General features: G+C 39.8%; 1 protein-coding gene across 6 annotated transcripts in view; it reads right to left on the reverse strand.

The window, feature by feature from the left end:
• Positions 1-27249, reverse strand: part of LOC124301436 (serine/arginine repetitive matrix protein 2) — a 72402-nt gene extending 45153 nt beyond the window's left edge. For 4 of the 6 annotated variants that reach the window (XM_046756468.1, XM_046756467.1, XM_046756465.1 and 1 more), the window contains exons 1-2: positions 19839-21262; positions 13928-14425 (exon numbers count right to left, since the gene is read on the reverse strand). In XM_046756468.1, the coding sequence (XP_046612424.1) occupies positions 13928-14425; positions 19839-19940 (600 nt within the window). In that variant the 5' untranslated portion in view covers positions 19941-21262. Of the gene's footprint in view, positions 1-13927; positions 14426-19838; positions 21264-27002 lie in introns of those variants that run through there. The other 2 variants (XM_046756466.1, XM_046756464.1) reach the window with 2 other exon arrangements.
• Positions 27250-27591: the final 342 nt, after the last annotated feature.

Raw genomic sequence — 27591 nt, forward strand, 5'->3', positions numbered from 1 at the left:
TCCTCAACGTGCAGAGATTATAATTATACGGCTCTTCGACGTCATTCGGTCGTCGAACTCTCAATTTCATGCCCGATTCATGGCTAATGATGCGATAAGAGTGAAAAAAGGAAACGCACTTTAATTTGTCGAAGACAGATTACTCTGCTCTGCTTAATATTCGTCAGAATCACGCATCTATCGTTTGTTTCAATGATTGTGAGTTCAGATTGTTCGTCACACTTTTCAAGGAATCAGAGATACCTATGCCAGTAAATTTCACTGGATCTTAAATTCAAGGATAAAATTAAGTACTTTAATACGCGGCTGTGTACAACTAAAGTTACTCTTAACTCAAACAAAAAGATATGAAAAACCTTTCACTCTCTTCTTGCCGCTCTTCGCCGGAGGTAAATCTCGAAAAGAATAGTAAGGAGCAAAAAAAAAAAAAAAAAAGAAGGGATTTCTCATTTTCCAGAGTGGTACGCGTGTATCCGGCGACCTTGAGCCTATAGCTACCAGAATATTGCCGCTTCGCTCCGAGTCGTTAATTGCACCGAAAGCAGGAAAGCACTCGGTGCGACTTTGCCCGCTTCCGCTAAAAGCTCTACGGCAGCATCAAGTGTTGTAGACCCAAGTGCGAGTCGAGCCACAGACCTGAGACCTAAAAATTACCCGTGGCACGTACGCACGTGCATACTGTTGAGCATTCGTCGGTTGAAAGGTGGATTTTTCACATGGGATTATGTCCACTGCATGTGCACTCCGTGTTTTACGTTCGTTTGACACCAGCTTGTGACTCTTCACGGTTCCCTGACTCTTGACGCATGTGCGTGTGCATCCTGCATACTTCCACTCACTACTTTTCCAGTCAGTCCAAGCGTAAACACTGGATTCGAGATAAGAGTATCTCGGCTCGGTTAGACTTGTCGTACTTGCAGTACTGGATAGAAAATAATTGTAGATAAAAGAAAGTGCTTCGCAGGGAAATTTGCTCAATCTACACGTTACGCAAGTCTCTGCACAGCTCAACGGTCAATCGATAAAACCATGGTCAGGTAGACGTTTTTGACACCAAATCCCGGGGGGTCGAATGACTTCGAAAATCGCATGCCTTGACCTCAACTTCCCGAACAGACTTTTCTGCAATGATAATATGTTTGCCGTACGTTTCAACGGAGGCAATCAACTAGCGAAAAAATATTGTTGTTGGAATCGAATCGTTGCATCGATACACAGCGGTCAATTCATTGCGTAATTCCAATTTACCGTGGAGGTCAGCTGTCAGGAAATTGCTAAACCAACACGCGCGCATCCATCTTCCTTCTTTTTTATTTTGCTACACGCGGAAGATTCAGAAGTAGTATCGCAAAGCTTCAGGTAATGTCTGTCTTATTTTTTATCTTTACGTTTCATGAGAATTTTTTATTCGTATATATTACGACGGTATGAGGTCTGGATTGGAGGGAATGCACTCTGCCTCTCGTCAGGGACGCCCCGGATGCTGCGTCTGTATTACATCCGCGTTTTCGTCCGGCAGAGACGCACTTAGGAGACGCATTTTATGGTAAGTACTTTACTTTATGTCGGTAGAGGTGCGAAGGATCACGAGAACCATAATCGGTATCCATCGTTTCTTTTTCCGGTCACGTACAGTTTGATAATTCAATTTTTTCGTAGCACGAAGACGAAACTTCGAGTATCATCGAACCGATCACACTGAAATCATGAAGATATTTGACGAAGGCGGTAATCTCAAGTGTAAATAATGCACTCACGTTGGAAATATAACGTATTTCCGAGAACATTGTTGTCACTTTCAGTTCAAAAAGTACGCGTCCAATTGACGAAAAGTTGTCGTACCTCAGTTATACAACTTTCTCTACAATAGCCAAAGAGCCCGATCTCATGGGTTTCTCTTCGAACGAAATTTCTCACTGATTCAAGGACAGAAGAAAATGAGTCCACGATGTAACACTACACCTATAATTCGTGAGCGTATGTACCGGCACACACCGCGGGTACCTAGACAATGGTTGGTAATACACCTTAAAGCGCACAGTGTGCGGATGATCGAAATAGGACAGCAAACGAACCGTGCATCTAGGCAACCTTCAACGGGGAACTTGCCACCTGACGTCATCAAACCCGAACAGACAATAGAACCAAGAGTTTTTAGTATCGGAGCAAAGGGAGAAGCGAAGAAGGACGAGGCCTACCGAGCAACAAACCAGTCAGCCAACCGACCACCAGGCGCGGATTCACGGCTCGGTGAACCCATAGCCCACCTCGAAACACCAACAACTCCAACACCATGTTCCAGGTGGGATAAAACGCTTCGCCATGACGCTGAATCGATGATAAATACGCTGATCGTTACCTCTCCCCCACATCGAACGAACGAATTATCGATACTCTGTTGGTACAGGAATGAAGGAAACTATAAACGTCGTTATTGACGAGACGGTAAAGTTCAGGGTAACGAACGTTCCATTTATTCTCCATTAAATGACTCTTTTCACTTATCGAATGGTGATTTCTTCATGAGAAAATTAATGGTCCGCGAACCTTAGGCACTAGTTTTTCATGTTTGGTATTCCTCTGCTACGCAGCACCGAGCCGTTAGAAACGGATGAGCTTTTGGCGCATGAGACATTGACGGATCGGACGAAACCGAGAGGAATTTAAGGAACACTTTGGTGCTGGGGATGGGACAGCCGCGTAGGGTATCTGAAACGGTTCATTGTTGATGGTGGGGGCGTATCATCGATCCACTTATTCCGAGGACGGGTCTAAAACGCTTCGCGTTGCAGAAACTACGGGAGTTGATGGTGCGGGTGGAAATGTAGCCGGGAATTGAAATGAGAATGAACGAAAAATTCGAAAATTTTACCGTCTCATGCTTTACGATCGCTGCGTCATGCGCGACGAGCGTAATTTGATCACAGAAGTTGAATTCTTTCCCGATGTATGGTTTTGGGGGAAATTTAATTCGGCCCACTCCGTGACCCTTGGACCGAGGCTTGGTACCCTGGTTTTAAGTAGGTAACTCTAGAGCGTACGAAGTGTCATCGTACTGCAGTGGGTACCGGATTGATGGCCAGCCGAGGAAGCCTTTCTCCTAATCTAATAAACTGCAAATCGCAGAATGGTGTGCAGAGTCGACAGGCATATTGTTATTATAAAGCGTCGAGACTGACCGTAAACTGACAATGAGAGAGAGAAAAGGAAGGGAAAAAAACCGAGGAATGGTATGTACAAGGAATTCAGTCTACCGATCGAGCACGGAATAAAATCATTAAAAGAAACTGCGGACCGACGAAGCATCGAGCGGCAGTTCCACTTCTTGTATGACAAAAAAATTTCAAGAAATCGAAAATTGATCGATTCACGGTAATCGAAATAAGCCGTACGTTGGACGTACGAAAAATAATGAACATAATCATAACAATAATCATAATCAATACAGCGCGCGAAATGTTGAGCTCATAGCCAGAGGGAGCCGGTTCGGCAGCTGTCTACGTCATCGCGACTAATAGTTCTACTTTCGGATTTCGTTAAAATTCGCATCTTCATCGTAGCGTGCTAATTTTTTCAAAATTTCGATTTCAGACATAATGAGACGCTGAGTATGGAGTTACCGTTTAATTAATGGAGGATGTGATACCTCTGAAAAAATTTAGTAGAATCGTGAATTTGTTATAGCTGTAGAGAGAATTGGAAAACAATTTAACGAAGAGAAAACTGTGTACAAGAAAGTCACCGATCGTGTTGAGATTTGATCCGATTTGAATAACGAGTGATTTATTGGTCATTGACGAAAAATTTAAGTTACTCGAAAATTGTTGGATAAAATTGATACATCCGTTGCTTTGTGTACCTGAACACTATTTCTGGGTTAACGCAGCAGAGGTCCTCTTTTGCAAACGAGCAGAAGACTGTGGTTGAATCGTGGAAACGTTGAGCTGGCGAAATCGGTTTTCCGAGATTTTGTTTTCAGATAAGAAAACGAGTCATAACACGTGCGTGACACTGGGTCGATACGAATTCCAGTCGACCAGGCGCCTTATGCTCGAATGACACGAAACGCACGCCGGACGGATACTGATCTTGAGGCCACGGGCTGCAGAATTTTGGGAGAGCTTGAATCCTTCCCAGCGGCTTGACAGACACGAATGACAACGCCAGGCGTTCCGGTCCAGAAATTCATGAAAGAACCAACGAGCCAAGGAAGATTCTTGTCTCTGTGTAACGCAATAACGCTGCGCCATTCCTTTGTCGTAACATTTTCGCTGACATTTTTGTTCACGGGTCTTGAATCGCGAGCGAATGACGATCATACATTTTTGGGAAGAAAGAATAAACGAAATCATAAATCGAAGAGAGAAATGAGACGGATGTAATAAGGCCGCAAGTGTTGGTGACGTTTTTGAATTTCACAAAGCGAAATTGGAATTCAGAAAAAATTTGTCCCCATGTAGCAAGCAGTCTCCTGTCTTTCGCAATGAGAAAATTTTCTCAGCCTTTTTCTGTCGGCTTCGCCTACCTCGGAAAAAGAAACTGCTAGAGAATTGATGAAAGGTTTGAAAATTGGCTGGAACGAGGTATTGATCAATGTTCGAAGTCTTCCAGCAGTCAAAGGAAAGAAAACGACAGGGAAAAATAGATTACACCGTGATTTGAAATTGAATTTTGAGATTTTTCGATTTTTCTCAGCGATATTCGAACTCCGGATTTAAAAGTATCTTATCCAAGAAACGGTCAACCGTATATTTCATAGGACTTTCGGTTCTTGACCTCGCTTAACCGATGATCAAAAATGATCCATGGACGGTGATCTTGAGTGACCAGGAAACGTCTGATCCTCCGATTGCGTATACGTTCAACATATAAGAAGAGTTGTTGCGCGGTTAAGAATCGGCGGATGAATAACCGGTGGATTGAACGTGAAAGCACACAATCAACGATGTCGTCGATGTGGCACGAAGGCCATAAGTGCGATTCTTTCCATGGAAAAATTTATCAATCGCGATCTGTAATCGTGAGGCGTCGATCTCTCACGTAAACTACATGTCACACATACACATCGACGGAGACGCGTTACGTCTATCTCCGCATCACCTAGCATCGGTGATCGTTACGTCAGCTTATATACTTCGTGACCCATTCGAATATCTTTGAATACATCGCGGAGCTGCGGAGAAGAATAAGCCAGCCGTTGCTTGCACGCTTCGTAAATTCGAGATATCGTGTACCTGTAATCCCTCGGCGAAAATTGCCTCGAATCTCCTCATACCGGAAACACAAGTCGAGAACAATTCGTTTCGCGGCCCAGAAAATCCAGGAATCGGAGAAAAAAGATTGGAGCGAAACGGAAGTGTAACCGAATATCAGATTCGTACGATAGTTAAGGCGAGGAAATTACGAGTACTGAATTTTTTTCGGTCTCTGAAAGAAGAAGGAAAATGATGTCAAATTTTAAGGAGGTTCGACGGCGTAAAATCGTAAACTTTTTGTCAATTTTTTTTTTTTTTTTTTTATATGTATGAAATAATCATACATTGATTACTGAGTTACGAAGATCTCTTCGAAAATACAAAAGTAGAAAATAAATTTATACACCTGAATGATGAATAAATGCTGAGATATCGATGTTTTGTTGCAAGTTGCTTTAAAATTATGAAAAATCCAATAGGTTAATTCGATTTCACTCTACGGTGGCTGATGTTACGATTTTTAACCATTTCGAATCGATTTGAAATAAAACATCGATATCGAAGCTAGTATTTATGATTACAGTGTTTTTTGTTATGGTATTTTCGCAGTGAGAAATTTTTGTAGCCGACGAACATAACCATTTGATGAATACTCTATTCACGATTATCTCATAATAAAATTAATAAAAAGTATACATTTTTGGGAGGTCAGAGTGAGAAAAATTTCATTTCTTACTCTACTTTTTTAATTAAATAACGCTTTAACGTCAATTTATTCTTACACAAGCATTAAATTTTCTCAACAGTTACAAGAAAATCTAGTAACAGTGATCGTAATGAGAAAGAATAGTAACGGATACTAGAAAACTAATTTTCATTTTCTACCTAGAACAATATTTTTCGATTGTGGTAAAAAATGAGAATATTCAAGGACCGAGCGGTAACCGGAACTAAAAATTTCTCTCAGTGCAATCTCCTCAGGCGCGAAAACAATCGCGGTGAACCCTTTTTCGGTAAATTGTACCGACAATGAGAACCTCTGGTTCGAACCGATGCGGGATGAATGCGCGTTGAACTCTTGGCCTTTATATATATGTACATGTATGCGGAGGTACGCTAACCCCCAGAGACTCGGATCCTAGGCGAAAGAAATCCTCCGCAGGGCGTTATACCCTGCAGGCTGATTCACCAATTGCCCTATAAAAGCGACCCTCCACCAGGATTGCAAACAGCTTCCTGGGCGAAGAAAGAAGAGTTTACATCATGCGTAGTGCATCGATTATGCGTCAATGGTTACGTATATTACACATGTATTAGGGTGGGTTTTTCTTAAACTATTTTTTTTTTCTTACGTACCCTTCGAAAAGTGAGTTTTTCTAAAATTCTAAAAGGTGCATCATCCGGTTTTAATTTTTCAAACACTCTAACCGAAATATCTCGAAAATTATACAAGGTGGGAAACTGTTTTTGGTTTCATTTTGTAGATAATCAAATTTTCTATAAAGAAGGTCGGTACTACTGTACACTTGAGTGTTCAACTTGTATTCGATATGAACGTTTAAAGTTGAGTACGTTGAATAAACGAATGAAGATGCTTATTACCTTGGAAATTTTTATCTCACTCGTGTTCTAATCCGATACAAATAAACTCACGCGGTAGTCATGACACTTTTTAAAGAACATTTGATTATCTACAAAATGTAATCAAGAACAGCTTTCTAATATGTATAAGTTGTCGAGATATTTCGGTTAGAGTGTTTGAAAAATTCAAACCGGATGAGGCACCTTTTAGAATTTTGCTACCGAGTTCCGATTTCACGAGGCTTCGTTTCAGGCTAAAAACCAACTTTTCAAGGGTACGTATAAACAAAAAATAGTTAAAAAAAACTACCCTAATATATATAATATGTAACTTCGGCACGCATGCTCTAGTTCCGACTTCGATAAGATGGGACACAACTTTCTCTTATATTCGTTCAAGAAATGAGGAAATAGAAAATTAGCCTAACGTGCGGAAATAATATTGCCATGCGTGTATCCTACGCAACTCGTCTTTTCCATCCGTTCACGCAACGCGTGTAAATCTCTGTGTAAACGTTTCGTACTTTGATAGTAGACGCGTACCGCAGGTGTAAAAAGATGAAATCGGTCGAGTCGGGTTCGATGCAGGTGCGTATTGATCGGATATAAGTTAGTCGATGCGTTATACAGTCCTGGAACTATCGCACATACATAGATATAGGTGTATTAAACAATCTGCAATTTAATTCGCGAGAACTCGAACCACGCGATGTTCACATATAATATATACCTTATACCTATTCATGTTTCAATTCGCACTTCACCCTGCATATTATATGTTCTAACCGTTTCACAGCGATAAGTGATATCCACATTTCGTCATAATCATTCCTAGAATGCATGATCGAAGACAATTTTAACTCCAGGTTCATTAGAGTTGAGTTTCCAGAAAACTGAAGATCCTCAAGTATGTTCTAACTACTTTATTAAACAATTGGTCCCTGATTAAAGCATGAAATAACTGGTTTCATCAAATTTCGAATTCGTTTCAATCCGACGTAATTTGAGGAAACAGAATTTAATTTGATTTCAAGCAATATATATGATTATTTTTTAATTTTATCATGATCGAAAATCGTGAGGAAAAATTGGAAAAATGTATTTATTCGATCAAACGACTTCTCGGTATGCTAGGCTTTTATGGTTAACCTTCGTCGACTCGCAAAGCTTCCGACACAAGTACGTAAAAGCGACCTAAACGATCCAAACTATGCGCGTAGGTGTCTAGTTTTTACTGGCTGGTTTTTATAGACCGCGTTTCGATCGCAACAAGTTCGACTCGTTGGAAACGGTATTTGCGTCGCATCAGGGCAAGTTGTACAAGTTTTTTTCCTGATGGGTGCGAGTAGTGACTTTCATTCATTCATCACTCGTGTATAGCGAATAAGATGGGCATATTTTACAATACACGCGCTGTCATTATTCGCGGATCAACTGCAGAGTTGTTATTTATTAAGACCTATAAGCGACGATGAAACGGTTCTCGTAACAAAAGCCGGTGGAATTTCAATGTGATATCGACAAAAAAATGTCTGCCTAAAGGAAGGAAAAAAAATTTGGAAAAATTAGCACACGCGCTGCTGGCCTGGCAAAAATTCTTTCCTTCATTTTGATAATATAACCAAAACGGTGGTATCGTGTCTCTTAAAAAATTCATATTCAAAACGGGTTTGAAGACAGATTATAGGCATAATTTTCTGATTGAACGCTTTCTAGAATTGAACATATTTGTCACGGATCTGACTAACGACCGAGGAATATATAAGAGAAAACATAAATTTCCATCGTAAAACATGGTGCAGAGATTAGGAACAGCGTTCCAATCATTATCACACGATAATTACATTGATTATACAAACAAAGTGTTGTAAGAAAAATCAAACGACATTCTTACATATATCTACTAACTTCATACACTCTCGTCTATATAATTACCGTAAAGATAATGATATACTATTATTTTTCCCAGAAATATATTTATAAGATAAAAGCAATCGTTTAAAAGCAATTTATTACGCCTTCCAGGATATAATTCTGACACAGAAACACTCGATGGATATAACAAGTCGGCGCATCAACGCCGACACTCGCGCATTTGATACAATGAATTATTCAAGCTCAAACGTACATTGACATTGCGGTATTAATTCCGCATTTCGCCTCAATTCGAATAGGCAGCTACTCGAGGCTGCTAAACATCTATTAATCGTACCTCGAGCGCTCTCGTATTTATTACAATTTTGCACCGGAGGTATGCATGCAACGATATGTACGTGTATAGATCCCGCTTTTACCTGCCTTTTTCCATTCCCTGCAAGAGACGTCACGCGAATTTGCATTTGCCATTTTACAGACACCCGGTTATTCAGTCAACATTTATTAAACAACGTGGCTTTTATTTTCATTTTATGCACTTCGAAAAATTGGCTTCTAATAATTTTGGTAAATTAACCATCAAATTTCTGTTTTCCATCCGATTCCTGATTCTATTTCAAGATTTTTACCAGACAACGCGATTCGCACGTCGAGTAAACATATTTTAGAGACAAGTGTTCCGCAAAAAGTAGTTTAGAGCTTTAGCCAAAAGCTTTTCACAGAGTAAATAAAAAATAATTGTAATCATTCATCGAAAGATAAAATTAATTGATTATCTACTTTGTACTGCAGAATTTTCGAAAACTGTCCAAAAGTGTAAAAATGGTGTACGTTACTAAAAATTGGTATTTTCGGTTAAAATCGCGCGTCAACACCTGAGTTTGACCGTCGAATGTGTGTCACGTTAGTTTTAGACGTAATAGTCTCGCCTAGAACTCGCCTAGCCTAACTTTGAGCCCTGCAAACGTGTGTGAAATTCGTTATGCGGACAGAGAGCTCCTCCAGTTCGAAGTTACGTAAGAGAGCGAGAGGAAAGAGAGAGAAACAAGCCGGAGATAGAGAACGAGCTGCAGGGGATGAGATCTCTCTCTGCGGCAAGAACGCAATCTGCCGGGATAACGCATCGAAGGAAGGCATGTGCGATTCACTGCAACGAAAGTGCAACGCAGGTGTGCAGAATGACACACGCAAACGACACCCGCCTCAAGCCACGAGGCATTTCCCGACTCCAAATCGGGTCAAGTAGGTCGCTTAGTTAGCCTCGACTAAAATTAAGCTTTCCCTTCCTTCCCGTACACACATTATATCAGAGACGCGGATTCCTGCGGAGCTTTTCCGGAAGACGAAGCTTGGAGGAACCTTGAACCGTCAAAGATTAAAACGCGGTCCAACTTCATGGCGGGTAAATAAACGGGAAGGAATTTGAGAAATAACGCGATCGCTTGATGGGAAAACAGGACTGCTATTCCGATTGCGATACTTGTCCATGAAACAAAAATGCAGTTTTTTTAAAGTTGAATGTTTTAAGCTTGTAGAAATTCGTTTAAAATCCGATTCGAATTGAGAAGAAAAATTTAGGAATAATGAGAAATATTCAGGTTTGTAGGTTATTTTTTACACGGTGTTAAAATAATATTCTGTGTCACGACACGCGTTTATTTCATTTCCGGGGGTTGAGGTCAGGATGAGGATCGATATAAGTGATTATAATCGCGTTAAGTCGACTTCGCGTATAAACGAAAGTGAAGAAAATTCTCGGCGGCTCTGTCTAATGTCCGTTAATTAATTAATTTTGGCGAAAAGTTAAGTTCAACGAAGCGCCATCGATCCTGACTCGAAGGTCTCTGTTTAAAGCTGGCGCTATATTGCTCGATAATTGAGATTTAGTGTGTAATATTTTCGGGTCAAATCTGAGTCACGATATTTAGGGCGAAAATACGTGAGGCGGTGTCGTCGGTAATATGGAACCGTGAAACAAAAACGGCAAAGAATAAAAAAAAAAAAGAAAAGAAAGAAAAAGCAAAAATGACTCGGTTTGACCTCCCTCTTTTATAACGAGGTTTTCGCCGACGTATCGCGTGGTTAGAAAACGCCACGCAATGCTAGCCCAAAGGCACGTGACCCCGGTTACAAAGCAGAAACTGTCAAGTTACAGACCCGGTTGGTCCTGACATCATTTTAGCAGACGACAGTTTAGCAGCCGAGGACTGAGACTAGTTAGCTACGCGGTATATCAGATTGCCCGACTTGCTGGAGAAAACGCGGCCCATGAACAAAGTCGCGTTTATCTCTTTTTTTCTTTCGTCTCTTTACTGAAAATTGTCAACAGCGCGGATAAAAAATGAAATTGAAAATAGTCTGATAATTTTCTTTGACAAAATGATCTACTATATAATATATAACTAAATGGAAGAATTACTTTCGGGAAGTAAAATATCGAGAGGCTTAAATTCGAATGAATAATTAACCACTCAAATTAAATCAAGCAATAAATTGTTCTTTTCAATGCCTGAGATATCGCGTCGTATGCAAATTTTTTCTTTTGTTCCTAATCGCGTAGAAAATTACGGTATTGTCATTTAACCGTGTAAACCAGTGCGAACAATGTAACTACACAGTGTATTCGCATTGTAAAGACGATGTTATTTATACATTTATTTCACGTTTTCACTACTCGTTTTTTTTCTCAACTTTTTTTTTTTTTTTTCCTCCAGCTTTCCGCGCGTTATCAACGCGAAGCGACGATGAAAGCGGGTCTTATCGCGCCGAATGACACAGGTGAACAACGGGACTGGATTACCTACACAAGCCGCGTCTAACATATATAATATTAATATACATGTAACACATGCGTAAAGCAACGGGGACCCGCAGAATTTTTCTCTCACCCACGTTGATAAGCCTTATAAATTTTTACCGTTTTTTTAAGATATTAATTTTTTTTTTCTCATCTCGCCAATTGGCGTTTCACCGGTATAAAATGAAAAGATTCGATTTTCCGCGGTGCTATAATGCTATACGTTTATAATCCGTAACGGACTTGTGTGGTAGTAATAATATAGTAACGATTATGATAACGATGCCGGTAATAAGCACGTCAGATGTAAACGGACGCAGGGAATTTAACAGACAACCGTTTTTACAGGTTGCAGCAACCGCCCATTTCACATAATGCGCCTCTTATACACGTTCGTTTCTGCATTTCTACACGCATTATGCAGACGCAGATGTAGGCACGAGTAAAAAACTTCACGTTTCATTCGCCAGAATTAAGCTCGCTGTAGCTGTCGTTATGATAAAACGAAACGAGAGTACGTTTATAAATTATGATACATGTACAGGGCTCCGGTCTTTTGAGTGGTGTTTGTTTATTTAAGATTTTATTACAGCCAAATTTTAATAGCTTAAAATCGTGGGTGAGTGGATTCGTATTAGAGGGGCATACCTAGCCCTAAAATTAAATCCAAACGATAGCGCACGTCAAGTGGTTGTACATTAAAATTAATAAAGTAATTGAACTAAAGTTGAGTAGTTTGCGAGTGTGTGTGTGAGTGTAGGGTGCATTCTCAAGTGTTCGAATCATGCTTAACGACCGTATAATGCAATGAATATCTATGATGAAGGTAGATCCGTGGATTGGAATCATAGAGCTGTGCAGTTTTCAGAGAAATTATATCCGAAGACGCGAGCTTTGAATTTCGCGTTTGAACATGTTTTTTTTTTTCTTCCTCCTTTAAATATCTCGACTCAATGAGGGCAAATTACTTCCATTTCCTACCACCGAGGTAATTTTCTCTCTTCGGCCATTACGGCTAATCCAGTTAAGTATATGCGCGGTACAGAAAAATACGAGGGAAAAATATGACAGAGATTGAGTAAGGAAAAAATTTATAAGCAGTTATTCTACACCGTGATAAATCGCTGATCTAAGTCCAGAAAACATACCTTGAAATACTTTTACGCCCACTCAACGAACCAACGCAATGTTTGACAATGATTCTAATTGCAAGCGGCGTATCGTGTTTACATGTATGTAGAACGTAGTTCTATAAATGTGTGTAAGTATACACTTATGTAATTACATCTAAACTCAGCTAGGGATCCCAACATCTAAACACGATTTTCTACTACTCGCCATTTTATTGTTAATTCAGTCTGTAATTCATTTCACCGACGAGTCTATTTTCGGTCGACTATTTCAGTTACAACGGTTTAAAGAAATATCGTACTTAAAATATCAAACAATTGTAGTTATAGCGAATAATAGTTACGCGTATTTTGGAAAATTGTATTTGAACATTTTTAAGAGAATAGAAAATTCTGCGAAAGAAATTTAATTCCCGTTGATTCGAGGAGATAAGAAGTTAATCGAAAAACGAACATCTCCCCGAACAATCTTGAATCAAGAATCCAAGCCCTTCGTCTCATTCGGTACTCTGCACAGGGCGATGTTAGAAAAGAAGGGAGAGCCCAAAGTAAAACACACCCTTTCACCCTCAAACTCTTGCGAGTCGGCGATTACAGAGGATGCGGATAAAATAACCCGGTGTATACTTATACAAATGGATTTTCCCTAATTCTCTCACCAGGCGAATACAAAATTTCAACTAAACAAATATTCAAATTACGGCATTTGTGAACGAGAAACGTTAATTATCCGGCATAAATGTGACATCGATAACAAGAGAGAAAGAATAAAAACGTGTCACGAGAATTGAAACCCTCGAGAGGCTATTCAAATTCTAAAACAAGTGAAAATTTTCAAATTATCACGTCCATTTTATTCCGACCATGCGCGAAGCAAGTACGATAACCTCGTCGATTACATATTCAACAAAATTTGTGAATTAAATTTCACCACCACCCCACCACCACCACGTATGTAGAATGATACTCCGTAAACTTTTATCAAAATACATAATAAAACAGTTCACGTAAGCCTAATTGGACAGCTTTAGATAACGATAATAAAAGTGGTAGAAAAAAAAAAAAATCACCAAACACAATCTACTTCTTCGGTAATCGAAGGCGTAGCACCCATGCAGCCCCAAAAGTACCAAAGTACCGTTTCACCCGAATGAAAAAAGGTTTTGTAAAATGAAACGAGACAAAATACGTTCGTCCCTGTTGTTTGATATACGTTTACGGAGGCCTTGTTTAAAATTGTTGAAATAAAATAAACGAACAAACAAGAAGCGCAAAAAGTCGATAGCGCAAAAAGTTGGCACAAATTCGTGTGAAAAAACAACAAACAAACAAACAAAGGTAATCCTCACCTTGGCCATCTTCGGGGCGATCACTCTCGGCGGTCGGAGGGCCAAACCGTTCCCTGCATTTCCATTCCCTTCGTTTTCGCGGGGCCTTTTTGAGGACCGAGCTTTAGGACCGGCTCCCGCTGCGTTTTCCTTGTCGGCTCCCTCTCGCGGTTTTCCTGGGCTTTTCCTCGAGGGTGGATTTTTCCCCCCGTTAATCGGAGGCAGCGCGAGACTTCCGGGTGCTCTGATCGTCTTCGGATGGCTGATTTCTGCGGCGGAATTCACCGCCGCCACCGCCGCCGGGGGCCGTTTCGATACCGTGATGGTTCCGTTAAGCGCAGCTCTCTGCCCCGTCCTCGGCAAGGTCCGACCTCGTACTGCCGCCATGGCGCCGACCCTCCTCGCGACGCCGCCTCCACCTCCACCCCCGCCGACGACGACGACGCCGCCTCCATCGCCGCTGCCCTCGTTGATCAATACTCCAGCGACGCCAGCACCGGGAACGCTGCGCGAGCCCATCTGCAAACACCAGCGATATCACTGCTTTGTTGTGTGTAACGCGTTAGCAAGCTAGGATCGGCAACGCGGAACTGGGAGCTAATATTTACAGCATTTTGTACAATTGGTTTGGCTTTTTGTTTTTTTCATGATTTTTCGAAGGAAATCGGCCTGGGTCGAAGATTGGACGGACCGAAGGATGGGGGCTGAAAGTAAAGGATTTTTGAAGAGGCGATGATATGGTTTTCTTTTCAAATCTGAAACGGAGAAAGGCGGAAAGGATCGGACGTCAGACAAAACTAAATGTATAATGTCAAAATACAGAATCGTCAGATTTATTGGAATGTGGATTGAGATGTGAAGAATGATCGGAAAATAGAAAGGTCAAGATACCGAATTGTCAAAAAAACAATAACAGCTAATTCACACTGTTTCTAAATGTCAGACACATAGGCAAAACGTAGATGGGTAGAAATGCGGAAGGTTAAAATATCATCTCCTGAAAATTCATTGACAAACAATTTTAGGAAGTATAATTAAATGGTCTTAGGAATGTTTTATAAATCCTGTAAACATCGATTAATTACCGTTAAATGCAATTTTTCAAAGAAAAATCAAATTCGTCTTATCCTCAGAATAAACATTTTTGTATCGGTACTTTGAGAAAATATAATTCACAGCAACAGTTTGTCATTGTACCTGTAAAAACAAAGTCGAAGACTTTCCAATGGTAAATCAGTTTTTTTTCGTACATACTGGATACACGTTTTGTGCAAAATAACGGTATTACCGGAATCACAATATTTTTTTTTCTTTACTTCCGAACGGAAATCATACCGCACCGAAAGCTTTCCCTTTTTCCGAACTACGGAACGAATAAAGTTACGACCCACAATCAGTTTTTCATGAGTTTTTCGCACTGTGAGCATTTCGATCGAGGTCACGATCAATGTTTGATTTTGCGATAGGTGTGCACGCGTTATAAGTTTTCATAAAAATGACTTTCTTCACCGGACTAACGCAAAGAATTTTTCAAACATGTGTCTCAGTCGCGATAATGAGAAAATTGCATCAGACATTTTGTTGGCGATTCTACATATTTAACTTTTCGATTGATGATTTGGGTAAAAATTCAAATTTCACTGAACCAATTGCATCGATGAGAGTAAAAATTACTCGACACGGAAAAACGGCAAGAAACTCGTTGCCTTTGTGAACTTAGGTCGGTGTAATGTTTATCCAGTTGGTGCGCAATTGAGTAACGTATATTCCTTTGAATTCCGTATAATAATCACATTTCAATGGTATATGTATAACCGTAAATATTCAACTGTTGATCGCATTACAGCGTTGCGGTGTTAAGCCGGGAAATAATTGATCAGGAAATCTACTAACACGGCGCTTGCAATGTGCACGAAATAAATCAATCGTCATCGTCGATAAATCGAGAGGAATTTGAAATGAAGCGTCGGGATCTTTCAATCGCATGCATTATCATCCAAAGGTGAATTATTCCTATATCGAATAATGAGGAATAATTAGCTGCATCGAAAAACATGCCGGTATTAAAGTAGCGGATAAACGTCTAAAATGATCATCAAGACATCTTTGATGTTCCGGGAATTTTACAAACGAGTATTGGTTTAACTTTTTATACGGACTAAATCGCACGCTGACGTAAGTTTAGTAATATAATTCACCGGATTGTCACGCGCACATAAAATACAGTAGCTCTATAACTACGTGTGTAAAAAAATAACTCGAGGTATAAAAGTTAAGCGGTGGAATATAGTATTAACTGATTTCCCTCGTTTCAATCGATTCATTCATTACTTTTTTCGTGCAGTATCGAGCTATTTGAATCGAAACTTTGTTATTCAGATTAATGTCAAATCGAGAACGATCTCATTGATTTGAGTGATTAGCGGGGAAAAAAAAACTCGTTTTTTATCGACAAAGCGCAAAATGAACGACTGAAGGAATAAAATCTTCACCTACGTCCATTTCTTTCCTTATTTTTCCTCCGAAGGCTAAAAGTAAACGGTCGTTACTGATCGACGACGCCATAACTCATATCGCCTCACTGCCTGCACGGCTCGTCACCTGCAAACGAACTGCTCTTAGTCCGCAGGAGCTAGGCGCAAGCGTATGTGAGCAGGGTAGGTATATCAGAGAAATTGTCGCATTTTTTAAGATTCAACATTATTCAACCCTTAGATATTTCATTCGTAATGCACGAGTTTTATTTCTTTTTTATTTTTCATTTAAACTTTGACGAAATTCAGGCATTGGTGGAACTTACTGAAATTCACGCGAGACGCGTTAAATATTTTGAGCGAAACGAGCGCGTGGCCGTTGAAAAATTTTGGAAATGTAGTCGAAAATTTATATACATTTCCAATATCAGAATTCTTTTAAGATGGAAACAACAAAGCGGATACAAGAACATGATTTCTGATATCAGATATTCGAGGAACTTTGTAGCTAACAAATCAAAAGATGAAACAACATCGGGTGAAAAATTTAGAATCGTGAGCTCTTGTCGGGTTTCGGAATTTTTTCAACTTTATCACACTCAAAATTCGTGGGTCAGAATATTACTTAATTAATATTACCAGTTGTCAAAAGTTGCTAAAAGATATTAAGTAGCTTGAAAATTGCTGCATACTTAAATGATCCGAAATGTTTTTAAATTCACAGGAGGATCTCCAAATTAAAGTACCGCTTAAAACTTATCGCATATGCACACCGATAAACCTGCTCAAAAAAAAAAAAAAAAAAAAAAAAAGAAAAATTGAGTATATCATGATTGTTCGTTTAATTAAACGAGTTAATAAGCGCAAAACTCGAACATCTATAATTCTGTGGCTACGACTAGGCGACTTGGGCAAAAAAGAATATGTCCATTCTACTTCCTGTAGTACAATTCATACTTGCAAAACGAAAGAGTGTAATTACTCGTGTAAGGATGTTATATTTAATCGCGAAATCTCGCACGAGACGAAACGCGTTATATAATTAACTCGAATACATATTTTGCGTGGGACTCCTTACCCACTTTTATCGTAATACGAAGGTATGACGTAGGTCGTAGGTACTTCCGTACCCGCAAGTTTGAGTGAACCTATTTCATTGTACTATACTGCAGGTCGGAAAAAGGCAGCGCAACCGTCGGATTGTTGCGTGCGCGTGGAGTAATACAAAGAGAAAAGAGGTCCCGGAAGGATGATATCACATTTCGGGGTAAGAGCTACGCCCTAGGACTCAGGGACGGTTTTAGAGGTTTCAGAAAGTAAAACTTGGATTAAAGAGCACAATTCCAGGAGGAGCGTGATTAATCCGAAACCTCTGCACGCGCGCTTGATGACACACGAAAGTGGCAATGTAAGTGCTCAAGAAGTGTGTCGCCGTATACAGTTCAAAGTAAAAAGTGAAGGATAACGAATTGCAATTGTGTTTGTGTAAAATTAAGGCGAACTGTTCAACGCTTATGCCAAATATTTTGAAGCGTCGAGACAGAAAGGTGTAAGATGAAAGTGAAAATTATGTTAAAAGCTCGAGGAATCCGACAAACATCCTTTAAAATCGCGTCCTTTTTCTCGTCTGCAATCGTGCAACTAAATTCGTACCGTTCCCAAAGAAAATTTCATTATCTGGTCAGTGAAAACAGCGAATCTACTTTCGTTCGAGAAAATCGAGGATAATTGGGATTGCTAGTTGTACGATTGCCGATGGAAAATGAGATGCGGAAACGAAAGGATTTATGTATGCCGAAGTGACTCTTCTTACTTGGGTAATACTTTGACAGCGAATCGCGGTACCTAGTTTCGATTATTAGTTGTTTTTCAGGGGGGGGAAACGAGCCTGCAGACAGGCCGCAGACTGCGCGGTCTCTTCCCAACGGCTCCAGTAATCCGGTTTGTAATTTCCGCCCATTTCCCTCGCCTGACGTGCGAGGCAATTTCAATCGACCCCCACGTAACACCGAATCCATCGATTACGCCGCGCTGGACCGCAAGGAAATTAAAGAGATAAAAATAAAGAGAAACGAAGTTGATAAAACGCTCGCGTCAAACGTCGCAGATTCAAACACCGCGGGAAGTGAAAATGCTGCTAATTTTTGCTAAAACTTCTTCAAAGATTTTCTTATAAACATCAACTAGAGGTTAATATGACGAGTAGAAAATAAAAATTACTATGATGTATTTCATAGCTATATTCTGTCAAAGTACCTTGAATCCCTTTGACGTTGGTGTATTTTATTACAAATATCACGGTGATTTATCTCGTCCCTCGAAAGAATGATATGTACAGAAATATTATATACAAAGCTTATAGAAGTTTCGTCAAAAAAAAAAAAAAAAAAAAACAACCCCAGACTATTCTAAAAAGCCGAAATTTTTTCAGCAGTTCATATTGCAAGGGTACGTATTTAAAAAATAATATTTGATCAAATCGAGGTACCAAGTCAAGGTACAAGTAATAGTATATTGTGCAACTAGTGCACGAGTTACACGTCATTTGATCCATTCTTTCTAACGGAAAAAAATAATTGAGACTAATGCACGAGAAAAAAATTTAGTTGGCGAGGACACTGAAACAAAACCCTAACTGCAGGCGCTGATAGCTTGAGTACAATGAAGTTCTGGCTATTTGCAGCATTGCCAACATCGTTCAATTGTATTATGGAATCGGGGCCTGAGAATCGGTATTTTTATGGTGCATACATGGCCGTGAATCATAGTATTTTCATGGTATAAATCATACTAGGAAAGGAGAACAAGATAACGAGTGAAGATTATTCATAATTTTTTGTCTTCAGACACATATTTATTTGAATAAAAAATCGAAAAATGTTCTTCATAACAGCTCTTTGAAGGAGAAAAAAATTAATCAATGAATAAAGTTGTGCATGTATCGTATGCAGCTTGAAATGAAATGCTGTACGTTAATTCTTCTGAATAAAAAGGTCATGAAAAAATCACCCAATTCACCAAGAGAAAGAAGCTAAATATCAATTCTCAACAACAAAACTGCGGTACAAATTATGGAATAAATTGTGAAATCGTCAAATTATGGTACATCTACGGGGTATGGTATACGTACATTCAATATATGGTGCGATTCCTTTATTATGGTACGTGTTGGCAACACTGAATATTTGTGAAAGACATTCACGATACATGTTGTAGAGGGCGGCACTGTTGGAGGCTATTCGCCCTATTAGTGGGTAATAATAGTTTTCGTTCTCTAGTGGAAAAATGGTTCGTTATTTCCCAACATGCTCGTAATTGATTGAGAAGTGGCGTTTTTTCTTCATAATTTCACCAGGAGGCAAAAATCGGCTATTTCTACGTTTGAAGTTTGGAAAAAGCTTATCCGATCTTTCAGGCTGAACTTAAAAACCAATCGATCAATTATTAAAAACATTTACCTCAGCTCGTCGCAGGTAAGGTTGAAAATTCCCTCTCATGGCAGATCTTGCCAAGTTCGAGTCATCATCGAGGTGGCGAAAAGTAAAGCGCGGAGCTTTCATTCGTCGGCGTTTGAACAAACGACGGCGGTGTAAGTGGAGGCACTACACGAGCTTTCGCCACGTAAACACAAGCGATGCATACGGATAAGCAAACCGCGATGCACTGTCACGTAAGAAACGGGTTTTGCGATTTACGCTGCGTACTACGTCGTCTTACGAGAATCGCACGCCTGGGCAACGAGTAAAAACGGGAATGGAAGAAGGTGGAGTTCGCGACATTGAACCCGGCGGCCGGGTGAATATCGGAATATTCGAATGGTGAAAATCGACACCGAGGTGTACGAGTGAAAATAAAAGAAGCGGTGTCACACGTGGCCGCGGCGGGCGCGATTCTTACCTCATTCGAAAGGAATGATATTTAGGTATATGCGTAGATAGAAAGGGAAGCGGGCACGCGACATCGGCGATCTCTTTTCCTCGCGTGTCTTCCTCCGTCGGTAAGAGCGAGACGGAAAGCGGCCGCTTCTCCGTGACTCTGAAGGCCTTGATCGCCGGCTTCGGTTTTACTCACGGCCTCCGATCGTTACGAGTACACACCTATCAGATAAGAAAGCGGCTGAACTCGGCGTGTCGAAGGCCTCCGTAGTCGATCCGCGTCGTCAAGTTCGTACGGCGAAGTCGCTCCGCCGGTAACGTAGCTGCGGAAACTCTGGAGGTTAGGTTAGGTTAGGCGGTCGCCAGTTTCTCTCTTCTATCTTCCAACGTGGCTGCGAGATTCTGACGAGAATCTTGCTTCGATGCGGCGTGGCGTTTATCACGTTTACGCTCAAGCGTAAATGTAAAAACTTCTCACTTGCCGCGCATCCGCCATCGCCGGTTATTATTTCCTCTGTCGCATTATCGAGGCCTTGCTGTCGTCCGTTTTTGCGAACTTATGATGAGCTTTTTGCTCCTCTGAAAAACTTGCTAACTTCCAGAGATCGATATTCCGGCGCAAAAAATCCCGGGACAAGTCACGAGATACTCGGAAAAACATCGCGGTCGAACAGTTCGGTTCTCCAACGGAAATCGTTCGACTTGGTGCTGCAAACTCATCGAATTATACTCCAATTATGCGCTGATGTTGACTCTGCATTTTTTCGGTCTCGCGGTGTCTTCTTCAGCCGATTATACACGCGGTCGAAATATTTCCTACGTAGAAAAATTTCTATAACCACGGGTGTTTTTTGTTTTTGTTTCCAATACTCTGTGGAGAGAAATTGACCAAAACCTCACGTGCTGTTCGAAGAAATTTTTTAAATCGATCTAATACTTTTCATTCGTTATATTCTTTGATCGTGAAATTCTTCTGATCAACTTTTTTTTCATCATCCGTGTAACACTGATGTAAATGAATTCAAAAACTCGTACAACTTTCCCCCGCATCAAAAACCGCAAGTTTTTTTTTTCACCCAAACGCAGATCCTGTGTTTATGTAATTTTACGTAAACTCAAAAATCTCGTGCGAAATATCAACGAATTTTCTCCGCGGGGTTTCAATTCATTGCAGAATCTTCGTGGAAAAATTTTGGCGCATCGCGACGTTTCTCAAAAATTTTCGTACAAAGTTTACACGATATAAAGTTTTCTGACGAGGAGAAATGTAGTCCGACTCTAACACTTCCTGCAGCTAGGATTACAGTCGGTGAATGAAAACCGAGCCCGCGGGTCTCGCCTGCATATCCTGCGATCGTGCATCGCGTCTTCCGAGTCAGAGCGTCGGATTTCCCCGCGCTGTTCCCGATGCACTGGAGTTTCTGGTTGCGGATGATGTTGGAGGGAGGCTACGACTCCAGTCGGTCCTCTTTCTCTTTCTCTCCGTCTCTGAGTCACGTGGGGAATTGAGCTAATTTAGATCGTACTTAGCGACGAAATTATCTTCACATACATATCTGTACGCGATGTTATACACACTTGACGGAAATACACGCAATATCGGTCTAAGCCCTACTCCACGTACCTAATATACCGGTCTTCAAGTAACTCGCATTTAAGTGAATGAATTTCGTCTAGTTCGGCTGTAACAGCAACATCGTACACTGAGAAAAATTTTTAGTTCCGGTTACCGATCAGTCTTTAACTATTTTCAGTTTTTACCACTGTCGAAAAATATAGTTCTAGGTAGAAAATGAAAATTAGTTTTCTAGCTGTCACCGGAAAGTCTAGTATCTGTCACTATTCTTTCTCATTACGATCACTGTTACTATATTTTCTTGTAACTGTTGCGAAGATTTAATGCTTGTGCAACAATAAATTGACGTTAAAGCCTTGTTTAGCTAAAAAAGTAGAGTAAACCGAATAAACTGATTATGCGTTGCAATTACCAAAAAAGGATCGTCAATAACGCAAAATGGTTACGTGTACCTCGTTTTTCGTCATTCCAACAGTATTCAAACAGTTTTTTTTTAACGATAACTGGTTTACTGAATTTTTCTAGTTACTGTAACAAATGAAATTTTTCTTAGTGTAATATTACTATACGTTTGTAAATTTCATTTCAGTAAATTTATGCTATGAGAATACAAATATTCAAAGAATTGTTTCAACAATGAGCGTAATGACGCAGAAAAGCAACCAAGATGTCACGAGAATCCAAAAATATGTCACACAAAAATCCTTGAAGGAGGTTCAAAGGAGGTTTTAAAGACGTACAAAAGGCGTGGTTTTTTCGACGATATCTTTGCATTTTTTCGAAAGTAATACAAAATAAAAATTCAAAAATATCAATCGATGTAGAGACGAAAATTTTCCACACAATTGAATCATTCTTATTATAGATACGTGGTAAGTAAAGCGAAGACTTATAAATGTCTACAATAAATATTAAATGAAGATAATTTTTTCGCTAACCCGGCACGTGTTTGCCGAAGTGATAAACACTCGACGGCAACCGACAAACTGCGAGGTTTCAGTACAAGGAAAGTGGATAAATAGCTGTGAAATATCTCGGGGTATCTCGTATGGACCTAATCGACTTTTATTGGTCGTCGCGGAACGAATTGATCAGCTGCAGCGATCGTATGACGCCTGATCGTCGGACGATAAAATATTTCCAATTGATAACCCTTCGTGCCTGATAGCAAAAACGAGGCTTATCAACATTCCAGCATGTTCGATTCGTATAATTAAATATACGTTCCCATGCTGTTCGTCCTCTCTATCTCAAAACATTTTTTTTAAATAAATGAAATTTATGTCCCTCCATGGCCTGTCGTATTTAAAATTCCTGTACAATATGACGAAAAGAATATGGTTCCGACAAATTCAACGCTCTTCTTCGACTTTTGTCCGAGATTTTTATATCCGCGTATTTCGTATCGACACGATAATAATTATATACTGCAGTAAAAATTTGAGACACAGAATTCTTGAGGTACAAGTTCAAGTTCGGTTCTCGCATTTACAAGTTTTGGAAATTTCGATATTACTTTTTAGACTCGAAACGCATTGTGACTACGAGCGAAATATATTTATCTCAATTAATATGAATGTAGGAAATTGATTAATTAATCTCTCTCACAATCAGTTCGTGTGATTGAACGGGCTGAAATTGGGTTACGCAGAAGAAAAAAAATCGCAGAGCAATATGCGATAGCAAAAACGTCCGAATGGAAGAAAAATAAAAAAAAAAAAAAAAATTTCAACGATACCTTCAAGCTTAATGATTTTAAGACGGTTACTTAATTTATATGAGCCTAGTCAACGCTGGCCCAACTCGCTTATAGTTCAGGTTGCCAAATCTCAAGATCTCGCGTTCAGGCTTGCGGATTGCGCAAGAGACTGTGATTTTTAATTGATAGTTCAGTTTAAGACGCCGGGTTTGCAAGGCCTGCGGAATTATCTATGACGTAAGATCGGTGTTCGCCACGAGAATCAACGCCGGTAGGTAAGCAGCTATTTGTATGCACAAGTATTACACATATGCATACGTTGTACACGCATATTCTGACAGTCCTGAAACAAATCAGCGTGACTACAATCTCTGCTTCGAAACGTCACACAATTATGCAGCGCGCGATGTTTTCCTCCCGCAATAAAGGAATGACAGATTTAAAAATAATACAAGCAAAATAGCGTGAAAGAGAGAAAACGTGAAAAACAAAGACAAAAGAAAAAAAAACAACAACCAACGAACTAAAAGGTAAAATAAAAAGTACAAACACGTCCGACGAACGCCTAGACATGAAATATCATTCGGCATACATTTATACACATATTATACTTCTAATTGACCGATCATACTGCTATTTGAGTCATACCTGATAATTGAAAGTGATTCGGTATTACTTCCTTAGCTCTGCGCAAGCTTACAATCGTAAATTTGTATAGTTATGTTACGATTCGAGGACGCCATACCTGAGTGACGAAAAGAACTAAAAAATAAAATTAAATTAAATACTCGAATGGGAAAAAGTATCGGCATTAATATGCATGTAGGCTCGGAAACGATGTCGAAGGCGAGAGTGTCGATTGATTTCGGACTGTGTATTTTATCATAAATCGGTCAAGCTATATGGCACTCGGACGTATTTTTGCACTGGTTGTATGATATATAAAAAAAAAAAAGTTAAGAAAAGAATTCCTCCGACTTTTTCACGGCTTCCAGTTCGATGAATACGTTGCTCTTCATTTTCTCACCAAAGATGTAAGTCGCACACAACTTTTTATTTCTCTTTTATTACAAAACTTTTTGTTACGCGACTAAATCTACATGGTAATAAGTGAAACCGTTTTTATCTAGTTTCCGATTTGAAATATCTTTTTCTAGCAAGTTCTAAAATATAAACTAATTTTTGTTGTACTTCAGCTTGCCTTACTGGCATATTTAAGGCATTTGCAGTTTCTCTAACAATAAATTTCACGATCAATATAAAACATGGATATTTTGAACGATAAAAATGTATGAAATTTTGGAAATTCGGCGAGTGATTTACGAGTTATCATTCACTTTCGAAACTTGCAGATTTTGAGAAGAACAGTTTACGTTTATTGACAAATCCGTAATTCGGTATAAGCCAGATAATTCTGAGGTGAATATATTACACACAATTTCTTGAAACACAGTTAAACATACATTTCCGTGTAAAAATATTCAACAGCGGATGAAAATGTGATTTGATGAATGTAAAAACAATAGTAAAAATTTTACCAATCAATAAGTAACGGACCAACATCATAAACTATACGTTTCATAAGCCACTCGAAGCCAGGAATAATTTCGCACAGAGAAAAAAAAAACAAAAACGCCGTATGGAAGAAAATCGCAATTCGATCATTACACAGACTATAGCGAGAACCGTTTCGGACCTTCAAACCCGTACTTCGAACCTGACAAAACTGCTTTTCAGGTACAAGAAGCCACTCGAAAGGTCAACGAGATATCCGTTGACAGCTTTCTACATTTCGCTGTCAAGCACGTCATTTTCGACCTGAAAACGGCCGCGGCATCATAAAAGCGGCAACGCACGGAAGCCTGTCTTCGACTGATATTTCACTTCCAATTAATCCTGCAGCTTGATGCACTTGCGATGACCACTGAGCTAGAAATAATCGATGCATCGGTTAATCGAGTCCGAAAAAATGATCGAACGCGACTCGATTGAATCGGTAAAAATTAATCGATTATTTCGTTTTTTTTTTGTTTTTTTTTTTTTTTTTAAACGCTGCATTCGAAATCAAATTTGGGTAAATTTCAGTACGTAGTCTTAATAGCGTAAAAGTGTTTTCGATAATTTATAATTCCATTTAAAATGTATTTCAATTTCCGGTAAAAATATTCATTTATTTTTCACTTATTGTATCAAATAGGTACTTGGTAAGTAAAAGAATGATAATAATTGATACTTTAATCACACGAATTGATATTGTATCGCGTCATTCATAGGAGTAGAAAACAAGAATCGATTGTGAAGAAAAATAATCGAGTCGGTCGATTAATCGAGCTGGAAAAATAATCGATTTAATCGAAAATCGATTGGTTTTGATCATTCTTACGATGCAATTGCGAGTACACATCGGGTTTTTACAAGTGTTAACATCGCTCTTTTGACCTGAAACTGCACGCAGCGCAACCGATACGCAGTTTGCGTGAAGATAAGGCTTCTGTGTGAAATTCACACGTACAATATGCATGTGTGAGATATCGATAGATTATGCATTCGCAACGTGGCAACTCGGCTTCGAGGGTCTCGTGTACCTACACAACAGGTCACCCGCTGTTTATCGATTTCAAATAATTACGGTTAAGCACTCGACCCTCAATTACGACTGGCTCGTGTAGCACAGCGTGTGTAATGGAGAGAAATAATTGAAACGGTAAATTATGATCTCAGCAGGAGCTCTGCCGCAGAGTCTTCGATAAAATATTATCGAACTTTAGCCTTTTGACAGTCTCGTTCAGTCACGTTAACCGATTAAAAAGCCGTTTCGAACCAAGTTATCGACAAGACAACACGGGTATATAAATGTAATACCGCCAATTTGAGCGAAAAAAATTACCCGATTACCGCAGCAATGAACATTTTCAAGCTGAGTTGGAAAAAATTTTGAAATATGATACGATGGTTGGTACGAGGGTGAAAATATTTTCACACCTCAGGCGGACAAACTTGTAAGTTGGGGGTTGAGATTTTTGAAAACTATCCGTTAGAAAGGAGCGGCCTGTATACAGGTTCGAAGTAGAGAATAAACACTCCTGACACACTTCAGTCAATCACTCGTTGATCGGAAATGAAAATTTCTATAAATCTCACTGTCAATCGCACTTGATCTTCACGCACGAGTTCTCCGCGATGTTTAACGAAAAATGAAAGATATCGAAGTAGAAATTGTTCGTATATATTATTATTATTATTACTATTATTACATACAATACTTTTGTTTCGACGAATGCGGGTGAAATCGTCACGATCGTCACGATCGTTTTTCTATTTCATGTAGGTATAATAAATAATTTCACGCCTACGAGATAACGGAATGTAGACGAATTTGATTATCTCTCGTACGAAAAAACGCGGGCGATTTAAAATGTGCGGTGAAAAAAATTGAACGAACAAATAACGTTGCACAACGGCAATGGCTTACCAATTTCCTTTTTTTCCGGTGATTTTCCATGGGCTCGAAGCACCGGTCTGCACCGAGCCTGGACAACGATCGAGCCGGATTTAAACACTGCAGTAATGCACAAACGGTATTGCAAACGCGAAAGATGAGCCACGAGCACCTGTTTCCGTGCCGGCTAAACTGAAACTGAGCGGCTCCCCGAGTGCGGTATATTGGTACCTCTAACCACGGTGCGGGAGTAGGGAAGAAGAAATCGCGTGTAGAAAACAAACTCCAAAGCTAATAGAAGCCGAGAGGAGGATGGAAGCGCGAAGAGCCCGGAGAGCGATAGGCGCGCTTAAAGGTCATCATCGCAGGCGGTTTCTGGCTCTTAAATCGCGTCGGTAAACACGGGTAAATAATATCGCGAATTTAAAAACGGCCAATCATCGCCCGGAACGGGGGAGGAGACCGGCAATAACAGCGGCCAACATCATCCGCATAATAAGGTGTGTTTGGGCCGGTTAATAATAAGGATTAATAACGTATCACGATGAAATCAAGCTCATTGTTACGGCCGATATGTAATCCATCACGTTGTATTCTATTGTAGTTTCTTTTATTGGCCAAT

Source organism: Neodiprion virginianus, chromosome 3 (assembly GCF_021901495.1).
Source record: "Neodiprion virginianus isolate iyNeoVirg1 chromosome 3, iyNeoVirg1.1, whole genome shotgun sequence".
NCBI lineage: Eukaryota > Metazoa > Arthropoda > Insecta > Hymenoptera > Diprionidae > Neodiprion > Neodiprion virginianus.